A 26,230-nucleotide genomic window follows, 5' to 3' on the forward strand; every position below is an offset into this window, starting at 1 on the left:
GGCAAGTTCTACCCATTTTCAGTTGTTTTTTTTTTAAATCACGGTGATCCTATGATTCCGAAATGATAAAAGGACAAGCAATAATGAAATGGTTTGTTTTAATTTAATTACAGAAGCATTGTCACTAAAGATTCAAATATATCGCATGATGAAGGTGAGCAGATGACTGCATAAATAACATTCATAATTAAAATTTAAATGTATTTATTTTATAAAGAATGTGAAAAATTATAAATTATAATGAATACTGAGAATTTAATTATAAATGTCAATTTAATTTTTTCCTGAGAAACTTCCAAAAATCCCTGCATATATCTCGCACCATGATTTTTTAACTTTAATTTTGGGGAAAAAGTGTAAGTTATAATCGAATAAATACAGTACTACATTGCCAAACTAATTTGCCTAAACATTTCCTGCTCATCACCATCTATATATCCTGGTCTTTAGCAATATACCACTAAATATCTTGTCCTATAAATCTCCATCTCACACAATACACCTCTCAAAGTCATTAGTGTTATTTCCACTGAGATATTCTCCACCCTGTGGAGCACACAATTCATCTCTCATCATGAATAACGCTCCACTATCTTCTCTATTCTGCCAAAATATGCTATACCCTTCGATTTCTATCTCTTTAAGAAAGTTGGTATAAGTGAAACTTAACCAAGTTTCATTTATACCAACAACTTTGGAGAGAACTGAGTCAGTCAATGCCATAAACTCATTCCCTTTATTCCCAATGCTCCTAGCAGTTGTATACAGAAAACCCAGTGTATTGCCAGCATTCTTATAGCCATTATTACTGACCTCATACTCCACCTGGCTCTGTAATATAGTATACCCCCCCCCCCCACCCTTCCATTTCTCAAGCCTCTATCCCCACATGAGGCCATCCGGGCAACATTCTGCCTACGCAGTTCTAGTTTCCCTGTCCCAACACACTTGCTCTGAAAACAACAGTCTCTCCTAATTCCCCTGCCCTTTAGTATTCAAATGCAATCTATCTCTTGCATACAGCTCCTCTTCTCTCCTCAAACATACTTCACACATCCACATATTCCAGACCACTCTTTTCCTGCACATTCTCACTGTCATCTCATTTGTCATCATTGCTCTTTTTCTCCACTCTGAATTATCATACAGGGGCAACACGCTCACTATCTTTCTTCGTCTTCGTCTATGATCTCTTATGCTTTTAATTGTCAAGATTTTGCAAAAGAGATTTCCATGCCATCCTGTCCAAGGCTTGTTCTTTTGCTTCTTTCCAGTTGGTTCCCTTCTTTCCTAATTTTCTTTAATTTCCTTTTGCCAACCTTTCTTGAGCCTGCCTATGTTTTTTTTGTTGCTATTTTCTGGCTCTCATATTTCTTCTATTCTTTCATTCGAGTAAGATGTCCAAACCATCTCATTTGGACTTGTGTTATGAATTGGTTCAGATGTGCAACTTGAAGATTATCTCTTATAGTTTGGTTTCTTATTCAATCTAATCTTGTTTTTGTGCCACTTTTTAAGATATTTCATTTCAATTGTTTGTAGTTTATTTTTGTTTCCTGCTGTCAGACACAAGACTCGTATCTATATGTTAATGTTGATACAAACACTGAATGGTACACTGCCATTTTGGTATTCTGGGTAACTCCTTTCTTGTCTAGGAAAGGGCTTTCCATAGCATAGAATACCTTTGTTCCCACACTTATCCTGTTATTAATTTCTGTGTCTAGTCTACCATCTTCTTCTACATATAATTCCAGGTATTTAAAGGAGTGGACTTTTTCCAGTTCATGATTCTCTATTTTTATTATGTGTTTTGATTGGCTTCTAGATATGAACATCATTTTAGTTTTATTTATATTTATATTTATGGTCATATTCCTTTTCTTTATTTCTTCTTACAAAATATTAACGTTATACTGCAAATCTTCGGCTTTATTTGCTAGAATCACTACATCATCTGCAAAAGCCATATGTGAAATCCTGGTTTCTTTCAGTTTCCTGTATCCTATGTGGCATTTTTTCATTCTTGTTTGGCATGCCTTTAAAATTTCATCCATTACTATAATGAAAAGAAGAGGGCTGAGGATACAACATTGCTTATCCTCAGCCCTCTGAGGATAAGCAAGACTTTGTAAGGCTACTATTAAGTTATCTGCTATCTTATTTTTCTTTAATATTTGCCATATTAAATGTATAGGAACTTGATCAAAGGCCTTTTCAAAATCTATCAACCATGCATGTAGTTCTTTTCCATATTCCAATGTTTTGTTCTAAACTGAAGATAAGATCCTGCATACTTCTATTTTCTTGAAAGCCATATTGCATTTGGTCCAATTTCTCCTCCATTTGATTCCTAAGTCTGGGCATACAATTTTCCAAACCACCTAAAACTTAAAAGTGAAATCCTGCTATGGTTTTCACATTTGTGGTTATCCCCTTTCTTAAATATTGTTATTATTATTATTGTTCCTGGCAACTCCAAGGAGTTGACAGACTCTTCGAGGGAGGCCCTTACATCATGTCAAGAACAACTATTCGACATTGACACAGTATCTATCATACCTTGCCTTGAACTCATTCACAATCGTAGCACCCACAACAGACTCTGGAAACTTATTCCACTCATTCACCACTCTCCAAGTAAAAAACCTAGCTCTAACACCCTTGTCAACCAAGCTCTTGCCCAGCTTCCATGCATGGCCCCTAGTCCTCCCACCACCAGTCATATTTTCAAAAATATCTTCTGGATCAATCTTATAGAAACCCTTCAGTAATATGAATGTCTCAATCATATCACCCCTCCTTCGCCTATCGTCCAATCTCTGCAACCCACAAATCTTCAACCTATTCTCATAAGGTTCATTTCACACACCTGTCATCTTGGTCACTCGTCTCTGGATCCTCTCCACTTCCTCCCCATCACGAAGAAACCCTGATGCCCATAACTGGGCACAGTAGTCCAGATGGGGTCTTATCAAGGCTCATTACAGAGGAACAACAACTTGTTTGTCTCTGCATGTTAAAGTATTTTTCAGAAGCCAAGTGATTTGATGAGCTGATTTAGTCATTTTTGCCATGTGCCCCCTAAACTTCAATTCCCTATCCACCAACACTCCCAAATCCCTGGCCTCATCAATCTCCTGGAGTATGGTTCCACCAATGTGATATACTGCTGCTATTCTTTTCACCCCAAAGTGCATAACCTTACACTTTGCCACATTAAATTGACATCCATTTTTCCTACCCCAGTCCTCCAAACTATCCAAATCATCCTGTAAAATTTTGACATCCTGTGCACTCACAATTGCGCTACCCAACTTTGCATCATCAGCAAACAAGTGAACACTTCCTCTCAAATCCTTTCCTATATCATTGATGAACAAATTGAAAAGCAGTGGTCCAAGAACAGAACCCTGCGGCACACCACTAGTCACAAGCCGTCTTTTAGACTCCACTCCTGAATAAATCACTCTCTAGTATCTCTCCTTCAACCACCCTCCTATCCATCTCACCAACCCTATATCTATTCCCATCTGCTCCAGTTTACTGATTAGGGTTCCATGTGGTATCCTGTCAAAGGCCTTGGCAAGGTCCAGTAGTATCACTGTAAACCCATTACCCCTATCCAGTTCAGCTGTCACTGTGTTATAAAACATGAGCAAGTTACTGAGGCATGATCTACCCTTCACAAAACCATGTTGTCCCCCATACAATATCCCATTTTCATCTATCTAATCCTCTATTCTTTTCTTGACTAATTTCTCTAAGACCTTCACAATGATTCCTGATATGCTAATCGGTCGGTAATTTACAACAGCAGTCTTGGAACCACCTTTATGCAGTGGAACTATTTTCCCCTCTTTCCACCCCCTCGGGACTAACCCAGACCCGAGACTCAAATTAAACAAAATAGTCAAGGGTACTGACAATTCTTTAGCTGCTTCTCGTATGACACGAGCTGGTATATCATCCAATCCCACGGATGTATTGACATTGAGGTTATGCAATAGACTGCTCACCTCCGCTTCATTCACCACAATTCCCGTATAATCTACTGGTTTATTCATTTCTGCAATGTCACCACCTGGTTGATATATACATGCAAAGTGCTCACTCAGTAACTCAACTATATCAACTAATTCAGTTACCTCCCTACCATCGGCATTCTTTAAAATCATTCTGCCATGTACATTTTTCCTTTTACTTGCTACATATCTAAAAAACTGTTTAGGATTCTCTTTAGCCTGCATGGCCAATGTTCTTTCATAATCCTTTTTTGCTTTTCTTACCACACTCGTTACCCTTCTGGCCTGCCGGTCACCTTTCTCCTTAAATTCCCTCAATAGTTGTTTCTTTTTTTGCAGCTCAAGCTTAATGGTGTTATTCATCCATTTAACCCTTACTTGATTTATTATTCGGACTCTAGGTATACAGTCAGCCACTGCTTCATGCAAACACTTCTTAACTGCCTCCTATGCACTATCAACTTCTAGTCCTTGCAGTTGTAAATGCCATGGCACTGAACCAATCAAACTCCTAAGCTTGTCATACTTTCCAGCCTGATAATTCCACATGTACCCTGTCTTAATTGAAAATTCCACACCTTTAGCCACCTCCCTAGTAAAGACCCTATGATCACTCTCACCAATTGGTGGCAATGTGGTCATGTTTGTTACAGCCAAATCCTTAGATGTAATTACTAGGTCAAGCACTTTCTGACCCCTAGTATTTTCCATTACATGCTGTCGCAGATAGTTATCCCTTAATAACCGCATAAAATCCAATTCCTTCCTCCCGTGTGTCCTCTCCTCACTCCAATCAATGCGACCATAGTTGAAATCTCCCATAATAATTACCCTCCTTCCACTCATTTCTTCTGTTTGCTTGTGCATACTTTCACCACCATCTTTTCCATCACCTGGTCTATAGCAGCACCCAATTGTATATTTAGTTCTGCTAGCCACAATCTCACACCAAATGGCCTCAAATGTGCTATTTTCTCTATCCTGCAATTCTACTTCTATTCTCCTTGGCTATAGCTCATCAGCTATCATCAACAATACTCCTCCCCCCATTTTATTCTCCCTGTCATTCCTGAACACACTATATCCATCACATTCAATCCCACTAGCTATATCATCTACAGTCAGCCATGATTCACTAATACCAGTAACCTGTGGTCTGGAAGTGCCAACCATAGCCAAAAATTCTTCCTTCTTGTTCCTAATACTCCTAGCATTAGTGTACATGAATTTAAGACCCCCCCCCCCATTAGCCGCAACCCTACCTTGATGCCTTATATTAACTATCCCACTCTGATTTGTTGTCCTTATTCACTCGGGCATATTATATTCATTCATACATTCAACTGCCTCCCTAAGAACTGTATATCTACCCCCCCCCCCTTAATAAATCTAGTTTCCCTGAATTTGCACATCCACTACATTCAGCAACACTTTCTCAAGTCTCCTTACACCGTAACCATTCAAATATAAGTCATCCATCTTATATAGATCCTTTCGCCCATCGAACTCACTCCACACACATCTACAAATTCCACACCACTCGTCATACATAACCCATGCATAAAGTCATTCGCAATTATGGCCCTCCTTTTAAACATTTCACTGTCATACCGTGGCAAAAGACTAATCATTCTAACTCTCTCACGCTTTTCGTTTGCTACCTCAAACAATTCATTCAGGTCTTCTATCATTTCCATTTTATCTCCTTTCAAATCATTCGTACCTGCCACAACAATAATTTCTTTCTCCCTTTCCTTTTGCTCTCTAATAGACTCAGTTACATCCTTTATGGTCGCACCAGGTTGGTACGATTTTGTCAAATCCTCTACTAACACACCTCGTACTAACGAGTCTCCATACAGCACTCTATCCTTCATTTTGTTCATGTTCACACTCATACACCTATTTTTCCTGTCATACTTTTTATTATTGGCTGGTTCATTCAGTTGACTTTTGCTCATACGCTCTAGCTGCTGTTTTGCCCTTTGTATTGCACCATTCAACAATGCGATCTCACTCGTTGCATCTATCTCATCTTTTTTATTCTCTGTAAAACCATTAATACTATCATTCACACTTTGTACATTCACACTCTCACAATTCTTTGGTACAACCTCGCCGTTTCTTGTCATATCCCTATTTTCTTCATTCTGAAGTTTGACAAAAATATCACACTCGCGATCCGAAATACACTTCAATTCCTCATTCTCCCTACATTTTCTACACACATTCACTCCTTTATTATCATCTAACCACACTCCGACCGCACTCCGCAAAGCGCACATTTCACAGATAGTACACTGAATTATCTCCTTTACATTACTGTTCTTGAAAGAAGATGGCAAACCATCATTACTGGCCGCCATTTTCCTTCATACTGGAGCCATACTTACTAGTAACGTATTTTATCAAATTATGAATTATAAACACCAAAAACACACAAACAGATGCACTAAGATACGCAAGGCAAACAAAACTACGCAATATTAAAGTAAATTTATCAACGATAACTGAAAATAACGCTTATCTTATCAGGCGCTTTCACAAACACTACACACTACGAATCCCTCTAGCGGCGACTTCCCAACATAGATTATGTTATAAAACACTTTAGTACACTAACTACACTAATAAAACTACAATAATATACTAAAATTACACAATTAAATCTAACAAAATATTTAATAAATCAACAAAAATCACAAATCTTTCAGGAGCTCTCTGACAGTATGTCTAAATATAGGGATTATTATTGCTACTTCCCAGTCTTTGGGAATTTTCTTTTTCCATATGACTTTGAATAGATGTAATAAACATTTACAGCTTTCTTTCCTAAATTCTTTACCATTTCTGGTAAAAATGTTTTACCAGAAATGGTAAAATATTTGGTATTTGGTGTTATTTGGTCGTGGCTTGCTGATTTGCCCAATTTCATTTTATTTATTGCTGCTAGCAATTCATTTTCCTGAATTTCCTCACTTTGATCTTCTTCTGTTCTGCTTGCATGTCTTGCTCTTAAATTTCTATTTTTTTTGTATCCTGCATCTTCCAATAATTCCTGGTAGTACTGTTTCCACCTTTCCATAATGTCTTCAGGATTTGTAACTTTCCGTTCTTATTTTTGATAAACTTTATTGGGTATTCTTTCTCTGACCTCATTCTTAAAGCATCATAAAAGAGATTTTGGTTTTGTTTAAAATTTTGTTCTAAAGTATGTCTGATGTCTTCCCAACACTTTCTTTTTTCTTCTTCCACTAGGGTTTTAACTTTATTTCTTTGATTGTTCTATAGCTCTCTGTCGGCCTGCAACTTTGATGCTATATATCTCTTCCACAATTGCTTTTTTTTTTTTAATTTCTTCTTTTAGTTCTTCAGTCCACCAAGGTGTTTTATGTTTCTTCTGTTTATTGTTTATTGACTTTACTTTCTTTTCTTTACTTGTTTCGAGAAGAAGTGTTTTGCACCATAGGCTTTCTACGTCTTGGTCTTCGTAAATTTCTTTTTCTACTTCTTTGATCTTCTCTTCTATTTTGGTTTTATAGTAATTTGTTGTTTCTTCTTTCTTTAGCTTGTGGTTCTTTATCTTAGCATTTATTTCCTTGCTACTTTTTCTACATTTTTCAGTTTTTATTGTATGGATCGTTTCCAATGCTAATAGGTAGCAGTCACTGCCTATTTCAAGACCTCTATAGACTCTTGCGTTTTTTGTATACTTCCAGTAGGAAGTAATTATAGATTTCAAATCAATTATAGATTTTTCATCTCTGCTGGGCTCTTCCCTGCCAAGCTTATGGGTTTCTTTATGCTTGAACATAGTATTTGCTATTACTAAATTATTCATAAGCCAATAATTAATTATTCTTTCTTCATTATTATTCTGGATTGTTTCTCTTTGTGATCCCAACACTTTTGTGGTTGTTTGGTTTCTTCATCTACTTGATTATCTACCTGACCATTAAGGTCTCCTAGCAGTATAATATACCCTTGAACTTCTTCAATTGTTTTTTTTGTAAGAGTTCGAAGAATTCATCTTTAATTTCTTTCTTAGCATTATCATTTGGCCCATATGCAACAATTACAGTAAATAGTTGGTTACCTGATTTAAAATCTATAGTGATTGTCAACAACCTTTCATTTATTACTTGCCATTTCATTTATTAGTTGCATATTCTCTGTGATCTGGTTTAATTATACATGCTACCCCTTGTTTTCCCCATTCTCTTGGGTTTATCCCTGAATAGAAAAGTATATATCTATCCTTCGATTTCTTGCAACCTTGGCCCCTTTTTTTTTGTTTCTTTCTTTAACTGCCAGGAGATAGATCCAATATTGATTTTTTAAATTCATCTATTAATTCGTTTTCTTTACCATGTAAACTTTTAATGTTCCATATCTCACATACCTTTTTCCTCGCTTTGTCGTTAACCATTTAGGCAGTTCAGCTATCTCTTTGTTGTTTCTTTTAATATGTGAAGTTTGAAGGTGTGTAGGAGATTAGTCTTCAGCACCCAAGTCTGGTGGTGGGGTTGCTGCCTTCGAGGTCCCCAGACTGGCCTATGAGAAAAGTGCTATCCTGTTGTCTGCGGAAGGTATTTTATTTCTCTCCTACCCTTCAGAGTAAACTATGACCACCCCCATCTGCCACCTGGGGATTACAGGTGTCCCCACAGCACTATCTTTCTCAGACACATTTCTGCTCTATCATCTCCTTCCACCCCCCCCTTTCACTGCCATTGCCACACTCTTTATTGTTCCACCAGGCAAGTACTCCTCTGCATAACCCCAAATCATCGAATCTCTATACATGACACTCTGAATAGATTCATTCATCCTTCTCTTACTGGCATCTCTGACTCTTATGGCTTCCAATGTCTCTTTCCCACTCTCCCTCCTCCCTCTCACCTCTCTGTTCCTTGATTCCCTACTCTCTCTCTCTCTCTCTATCTTTCATCTTTTTGCAGTTTTCCTCTCTTCCACTGTCTCTCCTGTTCTCTTGCCTCCCCCCCCCCATCTCTCTCTCTCTTGCTCTCTGATGCTGTTCTCTTGCATCTACTCTTGTTCCTCTCACACTAGCCAACCTCTCTATCCTCCTAGATCTTCATTCACCCTCCTCATCTCAGTCTTCATTCCTTCTGCCTGCTTTCTTGGTAGCTCTATTTCTTCTCTCCACACATTCTGCTTTCAGTTGTCATTCTCTCTCACCCCCCCCCACACAATCATGACTATCAGACAAGCCATTTCCATCCTCTAAACTACCCAAGCCTCCCACTGCCTGCATTTCATGTGCACATACACATTCCCATCCCACACCAGCCACATTCTTAAACAATAGGATGCATACATACTGCATGCGTAGCAAGCAACAAAATCATCTACCTAGATCAGTGGTTCTTAACCTTTTTTTGACTGGTGCTCCCTTTTAACCATTCGTATGGCCTGGTGTCCCCCCCCCCCCTGCTCAATTTTGCACTAGGTTGATGACTCAATAAAATAAAATAAGGGTATTCGATGACTGGATTTTTATTTTATTCATTGCTTTAATAACATCATCCAGTCTTATGTAGTCTACCGCTAAGATGTTTTGCAGCTAAGTGCTGTCTATGAAGACTGCAGTGAATTGTAAAGATAAAATTATTTGAAATTGCTTATTTAAAATGTGCTATAAATCCACAGTGACAACCAATCATAGCTGGTGCTCCATCAATTGCACACGCAATAATATTTGTGAGAGGAATGTTTTTAACAATAAAAAAATCTTTAACCTTCAAACCTTCAAAATTGTAGAACCTTCTGTGCCAATTTTCAGATATTCAGCAAATAGAAACTCTTCAATAATTTCTTCATTGGTATTTATATAATGCATGCAGGCCATTAACAAAACTTCATAAAGTTGTCTCATTGAGTTGCAAAAAAAATTCTATGGTTTTTAAATCGTCACAAAGTTTTTTTTCAATGTCCTTTGCATTTCATCAATTCTTGTTGATACTGAACTATTGCTGAGAGGAATTGACTTGTAAGACACAAGTCCATTCTCTTGTTGGTTACTTTGTTGTGCAAGCAATCCTATAAGTCCAGGTCGATTTTTAAATTTAGTCTTTAAATTGCAAAAGTACTCCACATCCTTTTTTTTTTGCTTTTTTTGGACACTTTATTCTTGAATGCTTTATTCCTTCGTTTTAGAAAGTTTTTTCACATATTAAACACATTGGTAACTGCTCATTATTTATAGACGGAATAACTGCATATTTTAAATATTCACTTGAATATTGACGACACTTTCTTTTTTCACTCATTTTAATGGGCTACAGTGCTACACAATATCAACAAAGTGTGCCACACAATACTACAGGCTATATGCAAACTGCAAACCAGAGTTGTCAGATAGGTATTAGGAAAAGTAGCAGATAAAGCTTATAAATGTAGTGGATTCTGCTAAAAATAGCCCAAATTAATCATTTTCAATGTAGAACATTCAGAACCAAAAAGTAGTCCAATTACTTAACTTTCAATGTAAAAATTCTAAAACATAAGTGAATAAATTTGAACAGTATTGTCAGACATACAATATTCTGAAAACAGTGTTGCCCAACATACAATATAAATAGGGATGCTAGATTAAACACAGAATTTTTTGCTTTTATTATATTAGTACTATTATAATGCTTACCACCACCCTCAGCATCCCCTAATGCTTACTGCTCCCCTCAGCTTTCACAGCACCCCTTGGGGGGGGGGGGGAGCACTGCTGCCCAGGTTAAGAACCACTGTACTAGATTATGAATAATGTAGTCTTTAAATGGGAGAGGGCTATGGCAAGTACAAAAACTGGCAGCCACCATTTTGAATATAATCGCTACATGTGGAGACAATACTGAGATCATAATATCTTACTAGATACCACACAGTTATACAAATAACATCGATTCAAATAGCATAAAATTAAAAACCAGTATTTTCACAAAATAAATATAATAATATCTTTCCTTTCTACTGTAAGTACTTTCTAAAAAGACACTTATTTTTTTTTTTAACAGTTCGTGTGACTTGTTACATTGCTATGATGTCTTCGCATCATAGCAGTTAGCCAAACATAGTGTAACTTACTCTCTCTCCCTTCCTCTCACACATTCACATAGTTTTCTCCAGTTTACTTCAAGATAGAGCAAGGAGTCACAGAGTTAGTTGTTTAATTTTTGAAGATTATATTTTGTGAAATCTCTCTGAAGATTAAACATTTTTCTGGTAATATAATTCTCAGCCATTCTGAGGATTTTTCTCTTCCATTTAATTCTTTGATTGCCAGCAACCTTTGATTTTTAAGCAGTTTTCTTTTTTTAAATGAGGCTTACCCTGCATCCACTGCAATATTATTTTTATTTTTACATCTTCTAGAGCTGGAGGAGAGCAGGAAGGTGTTTCTTATTCAAAGAAATGCAAACTATTTTAAGGGAAAATACAGGTAAATAAGCTGAAGTATATGTTTGTATACCTGTGCTTCAGAGTTATGCGCTATGTTTTAAAAGATAGTGTACAAACTAGTTACTACTTTGGAAGTATATGTTTCATTGGAAAAATTGGTAGATAATTTATGCATTATACAAAAAAAAAACCATAATTAGTAATGTAAAGACTAATTATGATTTTTATCATATAATATATTACATAAGAATCATAGTAATATTAGTTTTGATATTTGTTTTTATGTCATGTATATTTAGATCATATATATATATATATATATATACACACATACATACATAATTTATTTATATAATTAATTTTTTTTTCAGCTCCCAGGAATAATTTATTTACAGTGAGGGAAAAAGTAAACATGAATCGTTATTCAGAATTTAGTATACCAAATGCCAAATCTTTTTCTAGAGAAGAACAGAACAAACTGTTATTTACTAACACAAGTAGCAGTTCTTCCTTTATTTCTCAACTTTCTGATAACAGTAATGATAGCAGTGATATACAAAATATGAATGCAGATAATGAAAAGAAAGTTCCACCAAGTGGCATTTTTGAAGTAAGCAATTCTCTCAGTATAGATATGCCTAAACAGCTTGAGCTAAAAAGTACAACAATTGATTTGAAAACATTGCCATTTAAACACCGAGAAAACAAAGAAAAACTTCAGTCTACTTTAGAAAGAATAATGGAAACAATAGAAAATAAATCAGATGGAGAAAGTGAAGAAAGTGAAAATAAAAGTAACTTAAATGGATTTAATGATATATTACTCGAAAAAGAAGATGACAAAAATATTACTCTTATCAGTAATGATGAAAATCCTACTTCTAAAGAAACATCAAGCCAAAAAAAGAATCTAATTTTAAATTTAAATAAAGATTTTGTCTTTGAACCTGTAAAAACTGTACAAGTTGAAACATTATGCCATGCATTTTCAAATAAAAAAGATTGTTTTACACAAAGATTAGATGAAACAATTCAGTCGTGTAAAGCTAAATTAGGAATTACTACTGTTTCTGAATCTAACCAAGAATATTCTAGTGATGATGATGATGATGATAGTGGTTGTGATGAGGAGGAGGAGGAGGATAGTGAAAAAATAGATGAGGAGGAAGAAGAGGTTAAAGGAAAACAAAATGAAGATAAAGAAGAAAAATATTTAGAAAAAGATGAAGAGATGAAAGACCATGAAGTAGTTCATGAAATGAAATCTGATGAGTGCACAATAAATACTTCTGATTTGTCATGTCTGAAAGAAGTACTAAAATATAATACATCGGATGAAGATAATCCAAAACCAGCTCGTGAAGAAAATAGTGAAAATTCAGAACCTATTTGTAGTGTTACAGAAGAGAAATTTCTTGATAAAAATAATATGACCAAGTGTCATAGTCTATCACCTGAGAAGGAAAACATTAACAGTATTAAAAATTTTGATATGTTTTTATCTGAAAAACATGTTTTAGAAAGTTATGATGATGATAATTGTAATAATTCAAACTACATTAAAAATGACCGAGTAAGTGAACATTTTGAGAACAACAGTGAATCATATGATTCTTCGGGATATAGCAAAACTCAGCATTTACCCATCACGTCTATGCTGCCTTCAGCAGGCTTTTTTGGAAGCAAAACAGAAGAAGAAGATGAGAGAAATGTAGCAGGTGTGTTATTTTATTAATGATTTCATAAACTTTATTAGCACTTTTTTTTTTCTTCAGTATTCTATAAGCAAAGTTTAATTTGTTTTATAACCAAGTATCTCAGCTATAACATAATTGATAATTGCCCATCATGTTATTGCACTGTTAGCTTTTTTTTTTTTTTTAATATTCTATAGAGTTTACTAGAATTTTGGAGAAAAAAAAATTGTTCTAAGTCATAAAGGAAGATTTCTTTTTTTTTTTTAATATGAGTCCACTCATCAAATGTGAAATTATACTGTAGGTAGGCTAAGGATTAGACAATTTGCAAACCCTTATCTAGAGACCAAGAATGGAAATATTTCAAGACACTTTAGTCATCTAGTATGCATGCTGGTGAAATTCATCATCAGTTGGTGATGAAGCTCACCTGAAATCAAATCAGTTTATGAAATTCATTTAACACTTAAATATGCTGTTAACATCTTTAAGTCTTAATTGAATACCTGTGATTGGTTTCATACCCACAGCTTAGTTAGGTGAAGAGCAGGTATGCTATGCCATCCATTCAACCACCTCTATGCAAAGAAACCACTCCTCACTCTCTAGCTCACAGCTTCCTTTCATAACTTCCAGGGGATGGCCCCTTGTCATCCATTCAACCACCTCTATGCAAAGAAACCACTCCTCACTCTCTAGCTCACAGCTTCCTTTCATAACTTCCAGGGGATGGCCCCTTGTCATCACGCCTTCCTGCTGTTCAACCAAGCGAAAGAACTCCCCAGTGTCAACCCAGTAACCACCTCTCAACAGTTTAAAAGTCTCAATGATATCACCTCTCCTTCTTCTATCTACCAAGCTATTCATCCACATTCCCTCAGCCGATCCTCATAACTAACATTGTACAGTCCTGAAACCATCTTTGTTATCTGCCTCTGTACCCTTTCAACAGTTAATTTATCCCCGTTCAAATCCTGGGGACCAAATTTGAGAACAGTATTGTCAGACATACAATATTCTGAAAACAGTGTTGCCAAACATACAATATAAATAGGGATGCTAGATTAAATACAGAATTTTTTGCTTTTATTATATTAGTAGTATTATAATGCTACTCATCATTGATATAAAGTGTGGTCTGATCAGGGTCTTATACAACAGAATGATAACTCTTTTATCTCTGCAGGTCAGCTTCCATCTTAGTATTGCAGCATTCCTCTCTGTTACCTTCACCACCTTTGCAATATGTCCCCCTGAATTTCAGGTTTCTATCAATCATCAACCCCCAGATCTCTTGTCTCCCCTACTTCCTCCAGTACAACTCCCCCAATAGAGTAAGAAGTGTCCTATCGATGTGTCCCAAACCTCAAGACCTTATATTTTGCTGCATTAAACCGATACCCCCAATTCATTTGCCCATCTGTCTAGTTTATTCAAATCCTCTTGCAGGGCTACCACATCAGCACTATTATTAATAACCCTTCTCAGCTTCACATCATCTGCAACCAACTGAACATTCTCCTGCAATCTATTGACAACGTCATTGATATAAAGATTAAACAATATAGGTCTCAGTACTGAGCCCTGTGGGACCCTACTTGTAACCCTCTGCCTCCTTGAAACTGCCCCACCATACACAACTTTGATACTTATCGGGCATCAGAGTTATTTATGGTGATACAATTCTGAATCCAGTTGACCAAACTGACATGATATGAAAGAGTTGTGAAAATGAAAATAAAGAGCAAGGAAGTAAGGATTGAAGAAGGGCCATACTTACTTTACTTTACTTTTCGAGTCCAGAACACCAATCATATCCTCTCCATCCAAAAAACAACGGCTTGTATCGCCTTGTCATTGACCATCAGAATATCATCCATGGAGCACACATCGATTAGATCTGGGAAACATAAACGATGTTCGTCAGTTTGGACGTCTCCGCAGTCACAGCTGTCATCATCTGCATAACCCCATTTCATCAGGTTACTTCTGCATCTGGACACTCCCACTCCAAGACAGTTCAGAGTCCTCCAGGTGCTATAGGGTAGGTGATATCCCTTGGTTAACTCTTTCTTAATTATGGGGGCTTCTTGAAGTTGAACCGATTCCCTCCATAGAACAAGGCGTCGCTCCTCAGGTTTATGGATCAATGGTTTAGTTCTTTGCATAAAACTATGCCTTAATTTGAGTCGAGAAGCTATGATGATATGGCCGTACATTGGATGACTTTCATCTGTCATCTGCTTTTTTTTCTTCATCTCACCGGCCACTTGACGTCTTATGCCTGGTGGCGCTATGCCTGCTAAGGGATACAGCTTGTTGACTGGGGTTAGTCTTAGGCATCTGGTTATGATTCTAATGGCATCATTTAAAGCTACATCCACGTGTTTCGCATGGGTGGATGCCTCCCACACTGGGGCAGCATACTCCTCTGCAGAAAAACACAATGCCAAAGCCATCGAGTGAAGTACCTTTGATTGAGCTCCCCACATCGTGCTGGTCATTTTTCTTATGATGTTATTTCTTCCATAGATTTTTCCTTTTAGTTCCTGGCAATGTACCTTATACGACAAGGTACGATCCAGCTTAACTCCAAGATATTTGGGATTGCTGCAGTGTTCAAGGCATTTTCCTCTCCAGACAATGTTTAACTGCCGTTTTGCTTCCCTGTTGTGCAGATGGAAAGCGCATACCTAAGTCTTGTTTGGGTTAGGCTTCAGGCAATTGGTCTCATAGTAATTGGAGAGTATTTTATTTCTAAGGCTTCTGTCAACCTCTTCTCAACTTCTTCAAAACTCCTTGCTTCGCTGCATATAGCTGTGTCATCGGCATAGATAAACCTCCTCACGTGGATGGGTTGGCTGATCGTTAGTATAAATAGTGTAGAGCATCGGGGTCAATATGCTGCCTTGAGGTAAACCATTCTTCTGATTTCTCCATCTGCTCTTCTTTCCTTGCAAAGTTACTTAGAATCGTTGACTCTGGAGCATGGTTTTAACTATATTCGTGAGGTGAAAATCTTTTGTTATTTGGTACAGCTTGACCAACAGTTTCTTGTGATTAACAGTGTCATATGCTGCTGAAAGATCAATAAAAGCTGCTCCAGTCACAAGCTTCTTCTTGTAACCATCTTCGATGTGCTGCATGAGATTGAGAATTTGGCCACAGCAGGACTTTCCGGGACGGAAACCGGCTTGCTCGGGTATAAGTTTCTCGTCAATGTTTGCTGCTATTCCTTCTAGAATCATTCATTCAAAAACTTTATACAAGTGGCAGAGGAGAGAAACAGGGTGAAAATTCTTCGACTCTGTAGGTTCTTTTCCTGATTTAAGTAAAGCTACCACTTGAGCTTTCCTCCATAATTTGGGCAACTGAAGAGATTCTACACACCATCCAATACACACACAAACGCACTAGACACTCCATCCAATGGCTGGTGAAATTTATCAATTTCACCAGCCATTGGATGGTTACTGGACCAAAATGCTTTATCTGTTCTGTCCGAATGTTGTCCGGGCCAGCAGCTCTATTCTCTTTCAGGTGATATATAGCTTTTCTTAGTTCTTCTTCGGAGAATAGAGAGGCTAATGAATTAGTCTCAGCTTCTTTAATGCGCGTAAGATTGGTTTCAGTATCTTCTTGTCTGTCCTGCCATTCAATAATAGCTGGTAAGCGATCTGGTTTGGCATGACCTCTCTTTATGTAAACTGGAGTTTTAGTTGGATCATTGCTTAATTCTTCACCAGTTTCCATGCTCATCTGCTGTTCTGTTTTATATCCAAATCCTGCAGTAGCTTCATCCATCTCTTCTTTCTACCATCCGTAGTTTGTCCATCAGTTTATTGCCTGCCTCAGTTGTGTCTACAGCGAAAGGATCCCTGTCATATCTGATTTTTATATTATTTTAGTTGTTCCGTCTGGTCTTCATTAAGCCCAGCGATATATTGAATTCTGCACTCTCGTGGTATGTGCCACCGAGATACTATTTTGATGGTATTCACAGACTCTTCATAGTTACTTGGATCCACTTCAAGAGTGTTTACTGTCTGATCGAGTTCCTTCGCAAATCCGTCCCATCTTGCTTTTTAAAATTAAACCGTCACTTAAAAGGTACTATCTCTGGATTGATAATGGCTCTGACTTCACACATAACAGGTCTGTGCTGAGTTCTTGGTATCAGCTTTTCTACTATCTTCGTCGCTTGCATGGCTGCTTGTTCACTGATAAAGATGTTATCTGGATTATAGCCTCTTCTGCACCTTCCACTATTGAATGATGGTCTTAACTTGGGATCGTGGATCAGCTTCAGTCCTTCTCTCTCAGCCCAATTTTCCAGCTTAGCACCATTCCTGTCAGTCATTTTGTAGCCCCATGTTAAACTCCAACAATTAAAGTCTCCGAGTATTATTTTAACCAGAATTCTTTGAAGACGAAATCTTCATTAGGTGGCGCTTATATACCAATGTGATTGTGCAGGACCTGATCTCGATGGTTAATATCTCTATATTATTATGGGATGTCATATGTATAGATTTAATATCCAAGTCTGGTTTAGCAAATATAACACTACCGTATTGCTCGTGTGGTCTCTCAGCTACTAATTTCATGCCATGAATTTTTGATCTACTGCTGTTTACCCCTCGATGTGTCTCCTGGATAACTAAAACATCACATTTGCGTTTATCACACATCTGCTAATATAACTTCCTTTTTGGATGATAGTTCTTCAATATTTATTGAAGTCATCTTAAAAGCTAGCCTTGAAGAAGGCTGATTTATAGTTCGCATGATTGTTCCGGTAGAAGGATTAGCCAACGTTGGGTTTCAACGTTGCCCAGGATATGCCCGATTGTGATTTCTGATGATCGCTTTTGTATATAACACAATCTATGAGGAGGCTCCCTTCAATGTACCCCATGAGGGCCATGATTGCCAATGAATCAATGAGAGATTATGCATGAGAAATGGCATGCAGTTTATTGATCTGGAGTGAATTTGATGGACAAAAGGACTTATATATATGCCTAATGGACTACATTTAAATGGTTTTGGAGTTAGATATTTGGAGAAAGTGTTGTTTACTGAGAGAGTGTAGTAGTGCAAAACCAGGAAAACTAGAGATATTAGGGAGGATGAAATAAAGCATGTGTCTGGCCACTGCTGTGATAAATAAGCATGGATACAATAATGATTATGCAATGCAAAAACAGGATATCTCAGGTCTCCAGTTTAAATGGGTTGGTAATGACATTACACAAGAATAACTTGGTAAGCTCTACTTGGCCAAAAATTATAGGAATCAGTGAGACATGGTTGACTGAAAATGATACAGTTACAGGGATAGAATGTAAAGGGAATTGAATTTTCAGGGAGGATAGAAGGAACAAGACAGGAGGTGGTGTATTGCTGATGATAGCTGCAGAATTACAACCAACAAAATTAGAAGTTCAAGAGGATATTAGGTCTGAGGGAGATGATTCATTTGAGGCTGTCTAGTGTGAGATAGAGGCAAATAGGATAAAATACGTTGGATGCTATGGACCTGGGGTGGGGGGGGGGGTTCACAGGAAGATGTAGATGCAATGTATCGGTAAATCAGCACGATGAGTGTAGGCCAAACAATTATTATGGGAGGTTTTATCCTATGGGGACATCGACTGGAGGGAGGAAATTGGGCATGGCAAGATGGAAGTGGGATTTATACAGTTGCTAAGGGATAATTACATGAAACAACATGTTAGAGAAGGGACAAGGGGGTCTGAGGGTGTTAGATCTGATAGTAGCATCAAAAGATATATCAATAACCAAGGTAGACACTCTGCCTCCAATTGGGAAGAGAGTGACCATGCATTCTTATTTTTGGAAGTTGCCAAATACTGTCAAGAAGGGATTTATGTTCAACTACGAGGCTGATGATTATGAGAGAGAGAGACTCAGGAGTCATCATGGAACAGTGCCATGGCTTGAGAAGCTACAAGGAAAGAATGTCAGTAGGGTTATGGCAAGTGGTCAGAGATTGCTTGAAAGTAGCAGTATCAGACTGCATACCCAAGGTCAGGAGAATGAACCAAGTTGGAATTAAGTGATGAGTAGGGATATAAAGCAAGAGCTGCAAAAAAAGAAAACATTGTGGAGGAAATATAAAGAAAAAGTGATCAGCATACTCACGAGCAGTACCAAGTGCAAGCAAGAAGGGTGACTAGCATGGTAAGGAAGGCCAAATCAGACCAGGAGAGAGAACTAGCCAAACAAGTCAAAGTAAACCCAAAAGAATTTTTTCGTTATATATTTTCGTTAAGAATCTAATTTCTTGTCTATATAATGCACATTTCTCATCTTATTTAGACAGTCATTTAAGCTATAATAGATTTAGTTTAATCCTTTATCCCAGTGAGAGCAAACAAAGTTTGCGCCTGAAAATATCTTCAGGACTAAATATAGTGTTGTATAGTGTTGTACTACTTACTGGATAAGATAGTACAACACTATACAACACTATATTTAGTCCTGAAGATATTTTCAGGCGCAAACTTTGTTTGCTCTCACTGGGATAAAGGATTAAACTAAATCTATTATAGTCTAACCTAGTGATAAATAAATTTTCAACATCTTTCTCTAAATCCAGAGTAATTTTTAAAAAAGGTGATAAACCTTTTGGCAACTCCCATAGGCACAGATGACTTGCTACTGCTTCTGCCTGGTATCTCCAGCTCTGGGCCTGGCTCCCACTGAAGAGACCTCAATAAAGGTCGAAACTAGTCTGGGTAGATGGCCAATCCCTTTAATGCATAACAGTATACATATCCACATAGGAAATGTGTTTTGCATTATGGGAGATACTGGGTTAGAAGTGCCTGGTAGCTTGCTCCACCTTTGCCACGAGTTGCCTTGGTGTTGCACTACTTACTGGATAAGATAGTACAACACTATACAACACTATATTTAGTCCTGAAGATATTTTCAGGCGCAAACTTTGTTTGCTCTCACTGGGATAAAGGATTAAACTAAATCTATTATAGTCTAACCTAGTGATAAATAAATTTTCAACAGTCATTTAAGCATTTATTATTAAATGCTACATTATGATTATTTTAGGGCTTCATTAATTTTATACTAAATACACTAAATGCTATTAAATATTTTGAAGCAGTTTGCTCTAAATATTTGTATTGTATTCATTTTTATACCTCATTGTAAACATTAGGATATGAAACTTTGTAAAGCTTTACTTTTCAAAGCTTTGTAAAGAAATGAAATTACATTAAGACAAGTAATCATGATGTGCTCTAATTGTTAGATGACCCAGAATCTGAAAATCAAAAGCTTCTAAGAAAAAATACCATCGGTGTTGGTGAAGAAACAAGTCTATATGAAGTAAGAATAAATAAAATATTGACTGTAATTTTTTAAGAAAAAATAATACTGAATATAATTATAGATAAAGAACTGTTTTCTATTTTTGAAGATCATATAGGCAGGGGAAGGTAGAAAGTACTGCATAGGAGACTCTTTTCAATATATTATTTTTTAAACACAGCTACAATTATCTAAAATGAATATTTCAAAAAGAAGTTATTCTGTTTATATGTTTTTTTATTATTATTGTTTGCAGGACACCCAAACTATCCATACTGTCATACATCTCTTTGAATGCATTTACTGAAAGTGCACTCACAGCAGACTCTAGTATTCCATTCCTCTCATTCACCATTTCTCCAAGCAATAAATATAGCCCTTCATATTCTTGGTAACCACACTCTTACTCAATTTCCAGGGATGATCCCTTGCTATGATTCTTTAGCCAACTGCTGAAAAACTTCCATTTTATCAGTCCTATAAAACCCTTTTAGTAGTACAAACGTTTCTATCTAATCCTCTCTTTTCTGCCTCTTAGTCAAACTTCTGCAACTCACAAACCCTCAATCTATCATTTTGGGAGAATTCCACAGGTCATTCACCATCTTGGTCACTCACTTCTGGATTCTCTCTATCACTTCCTCATCCCAAAGAAACCCAGGTGACCAGACCTATAGTCTGCCTGTAGATGTGATAGCCTTAGCTGGCACAGTGCCAAGAAGAGTCATTTCATGTTGAAGGCGAGAAAGGAATAAAGCAATGTAAGAATTTCGTCACCAACACACAAAATCATGTGCTTTATAAGTAAAATTTTCTAACTGTTATACATGCAAAATAGTTGCCACTTTAAAAATTTGAATTTTCATAAAAGAAAAGCTAATTTTCCAACATGTAATAATAAACACCCATCCCATGAAACACATTGGTTACCCTATTATCAGAATGGATTTGCCTTCTTCTCCCCTCCCCCTCCTCGACACTTCTGCCATGCACAGAAGTGTCGAGGAGGGGGGGGGGGGTCTCGCATCTGTGGTCAGACAGCAATCTAGATGTGGCTGTATTAAAGACCTATGAAGATGAATGATAACTTCCTCATATCTACTTGTTAGAGATGTTTTCCAGAAACCAAGTAATTCTGTAAGCCACATTTGCCACATTTGCAATATGCCCTCCGAACTTGAAATGTCCCTGCATGGTTTAAGACTTTTGCTGTATAAGAGCCTCTCTTATTCAATGCATTCATTACCTTATCATAAAATGTAACTAGATTGCTAAAATAAGCCCAATCCCCAAACCTGTGCTGACCATCATAGAGAATTTTATGCTATCAACCCAATCTTTTCTTCTTTGATACCTTAATTACAACTGCAGATAAACTGGATATAATTGGAAACTTCTATCCCAGAACTATGTCCATGCAGTAGCACTATTTTGTCTTCTTTCCACTCCTTGGAGTATGTCATACTCCAAACCTCAACAAGTATGATTGTATACATTTGCCAAACATTTGGGAGACAGTCATCTTAATACCTAATTAATATCTGTTTTCTCTCTCTCTGTTTTTTTTTTTTTTTCCCGCAATGTAGATGGCACCTAATTAGGACGTTAGTCTTTGTGTTGTATGTTACAATTGTTCAAACTAGTCCCATTGTTATACCAGATTGTTGTTGTTGTCCTGCATACTGTGACAAACTATTTTTGTGCTCTGAAGATGATGGTTAGAATATCAGCAATAAGTTAATAAATATGGAGCCTCCATAGTTCAGTCAATATACACAAAGCCCTTTGGTCAGAAAGACCTTGGTTTGATTCCTATCAGTGACGTGAGGAACCTTTATCTAGTCTCTTTCTACTAAAAGTGAGTTAGACGGTCTCATATAGAGGTAGGGGGTTTATTCACCCTGAAATTTGGATTTTTTCATCCCCCAGAGCAGGCAAACGGGACCATGAACATACCAGGATGCATAGGGTTAACCACCTTATCCTCGATACGGTAGCAGTTTAATGTAGAAAAATCCTCGAAACTGCAAGGTAAAAGAGGAGAGAAGGAATAAGAAAAAAAAATAAAGAGTTAATAAATAGTTATTTTCTTATCAGTCTGTGTTCTCATCTATACCATTAAAACCAGTCAACATTCTAAATAGCACATTGGTTTTCTTCCATTTAATCTTATGTAAAGGGGGTGTTCAAAGCATGGTCTGCCTCTCCTGACTTGCCATAATGAAGGTAGGGAATGTATTTTTTATGTTCTCTAAGGTAGATATTAACAAATCTTCCTGTCTGCCCATAGTAGGCCAAGTCACAGTCACAAGGATCTTAATACACTCCAGGATATGCTAGAGGATGGAGTTTATCCTTAGGAGAGTAGGTCAGAGTTGCTAATTTAATATGCAGTTTGAATGCCATGACAGTGATATTATTCCTGATTTTCTCATATTTAAAGAAAAGTTAAATTTGGCAAAGGCACATCGTATTTACTAATGGCGAGTTTTGTACTCCTACAGGAACAGATTGCTATTACTTGCATAAAGCTTACAAAGTTAAATAGCTCTATAACCTCTACATGAAAAACTATTCAATGATTTAAATCCTGAACTGTGGACTGTTCCAACATCACATCTCCAAAGTTTCAGCAAAAAAAAAAAAAAAAAGAATTCACAAAAGTTAAAAGCAGGCACTTGAAGAAATTTGAAATTTTACAACAGCAAATTTACTACATTCCGGCTGCAACTTCAATGAGATAACTTGGTCATAAATTTATCATCATAGGTGCTTACAGAAGAAGTGAAGAACACTCTCAGTCTGGGTCATAACTTTGTCGTTACACCCATATGACTTGAAAAACTAGAAATCATGATGAATGTAGAACAGTGTATCTACGATCTTACATCTTCAATGGATAATAATGTGCATTTGACAGCAAGTATCCTAAACAAGGCTAAACCACCATAAAGTAATATACCACAGAATGAAATAGCTTCCTTAAAACATTATATAAGAATAAAAATATTGTTATTACTAAAGCTGATAAGGGTAATGCAACAGTTATCATGAATAAAGAGGATTCCAACCAAAAAAAGGTGAGATCTTTTATTTGACAGTTCTACTTTCCAAATTATGGATTGATTATTGTATTGTAAAAAGTGACTTCTTGGCCCAAAGAAATCAACAAAATAAAACCAGTTCATGTTAAACCTCTCCATTTTTATGGAGTACCTAAAATCCACAAATCCGATATTCTTCTACACCCTAGTATAGAGGTCATACTTATAAACTTTCCCAACAGTTAGCTAAGTCTCTTGGCTCCCTTTACTGGCAACTCCTCTACTTTTCTAAAAAATTTAGTCCATTTCAAATCATTAGTTAAAAATCATATTTTTAAAAATTCAAATATAATGGTTAGTTTTGATGCCACTTCTTTATTTACTAATGTACCACTAATAGACACTCTTAATTGAATCAAGTCTAAATTTCTCCCTGATATCATTGAATTATTCAAATTTAGAATGTATGCAGGTTACTTTACATGGGAAGGAAAAATCTGTGAACAGATTAATGCTACTGCTATGGACCCTTCCCCCCTCCCCTAGCAAACTTTTACATGGAATAATTTCAAAACAGAATACTTACCAACAGTCCCCTAGGTGCGGTTATGATTATGCTTTGTTGATTGCCATTTGGCCCCATGGACAAGACACTTTGGTTGCTTTTGTCACCCATCTAAACAGTCACTATCCCAAAGTTCACTTCACAGTAAAAAACAGAATGTAATAATTTTTTGCCTTTTTCTTGATGCATTAGTCACCTGCCTTTCAGATGGATCACTATCTTTTTCTATTTACAGAACGCCAACACACATGCACACGCACACGCGCGCACACACACACACACACACACACACACACACACACACACACACACACACACACACACACACACACACACACACACACACACACACAGGAAGACATCTACATAAGCAATCACATCATCATCATCATCCAGCCCAACAGCATGGCATTCTAAAAACACATACACAGAGCCAAAGCAATCTGTTCTAATGATACAACTCTTTCCACAGAACTTAAATATCTGTGCCATACTTTCTTTGCTAATGGCTACAATTCCTACAAGATAGATAAAATAGTTAGAAGTAATGGCACATAGTACCATTACTTCTCCCTCCTCTAATACACAAGAACAAAATATCACTATTCCTATTCCCTATGGTAGAGGTACATCAGGAAAGACAGCCAGAGTACTAATAAAACATGGGCTTCACACCACATTCAAAAGCATGTTAAATTAGCAACTCTGATCCACTGTCCTAAGGAAAACTCCATCCACTAGCATATCTTGGAGTCTATGAAGTTCCTTGTGACTGTAGCTGACTAGGCCTACTATGGGCAGACATAAAAATCTGTTAACATCCACCTTGAAGAACATGAAAAAATACATTCATTACCATTATTATGGCAAGTCAGGACTGGCAGACCATGCTTTGGACATCACATAGGATTAGATGAAAGAAAACCAGGGTGCTATTTAGAAGTCATTACAGGTCTGAAAGATTATTTTTATAATCAGTCATACCAATAAAGAATTCTCCTAACATGAAAAAGTATGGTTGCATTAATTTGCCAAATATTTAGGAGATTGTCATCTTAAGATCAACTTCAACATAGCTGTAATACTCTTTTTTACAACATTAGAGAGACGTTAGATATTTTGTCCATTACAGTTTTAAATTGTTTCACTTACTCTTTCTCGCATGTAAACTATAACATGCTGCTTCATACTCTGACAATGCTGCTTTGAAATCCAGAGAAATGATGATTGGTTCGAGGATACATTGTGGTTGGTCAGCGAATTTAGTGCTCTTGTAAAATTGGTGATTTTTGTCTGTTTTTATTGTGTTTTCCCTTAGAAAACTAGTGTTGATTTTAGTGTTTTGTAGTATACTAGTGTTGATTTTAGTGTTTTGTAGTATACTAGTGTTGATTTTAGTGTATTTAGTATTTTATCACATATTTTTATTAAGATATTTCAATATTTAGTATATGTTTAAAATGGTGCCAAAAAAGGGCAAGAAATGGAATGCTAAAAAAAAGCACTGCAGGCGAGAATAAGAAGTTTAGCCCCGTTAAAGAGGTTATTAGAGACATGGAGGAAGTTAATGCAAATGAATTAACCTCCAAAATAGCAAAGTTGAAGTAGATCATCAGAGAGACGACACAGGTATTGCAAAAAGTCGAGAGGCATTTAAATAAACAGAGGGAGAAAAAGAAAAATAAACAGGAAAATAAGAAACAACAAAGCAAGGAAACAGGTAAGTCAGAAAATAACAGAAATCAGGTAAGTGACATTGTTAGTAAAAAGAAAGAAGTTATTTCGTATGGTGACTCTATAGTAAAACATGCTATAGATGAGCGAGTTATAACATTGAGTTTTGCTGGAGGGAAAATTAAGAATATAAAAGAAGCAATTCTAAAACAGAAAAGAAAAGTAAACGAAAACATAGTTGTAGTAGGTACGAATGACTTAACTGGCGATAAGTTCATTATGAGAGAGGACATGAAAGGGGGGTTGTTGAAAGAGGCAAGAGTGAAGAGTGAGAAAGTGAAAATCGTCAGTATTTTACCTCACTATGATAAAAATGAATTAAGAAGAAGGGCTACAATGGCAAACAATTCAATGCATAGGCTGTGTAGAAGGAATGGATGTGAGTTTTTA

The 26,230-nt window shown here is 36.6% G+C and overlaps 1 protein-coding gene across 1 annotated transcript in view; it reads left to right on the top strand.

The window, feature by feature from the left end:
- LOC150107476 (uncharacterized) overlaps positions 1-26,230 on the top strand; it is a 574,892-nt gene that overhangs the window by 351,058 nt on the left and 197,604 nt on the right. The window contains exons 15-16 of the mRNA XM_090392109.1: positions 11,816-13,162; positions 20,439-20,515. Of these exons, the coding sequence (XP_090248235.1) occupies positions 11,816-13,162; positions 20,439-20,515 (1,424 nt within the window). The remainder of the gene's footprint in view (positions 1-11,815; positions 13,163-20,438; positions 20,516-26,230) is intronic.

This window comes from Typopeltis vanoorti, chromosome 4, assembly GCF_054136105.1.
Source record: "Typopeltis vanoorti isolate ZY-2024b chromosome 4, IOZ_Tvanoo_1.0, whole genome shotgun sequence".
Classification (NCBI taxonomy): Eukaryota; Metazoa; Arthropoda; class Arachnida; order Uropygi; family Thelyphonidae; genus Typopeltis; species Typopeltis vanoorti.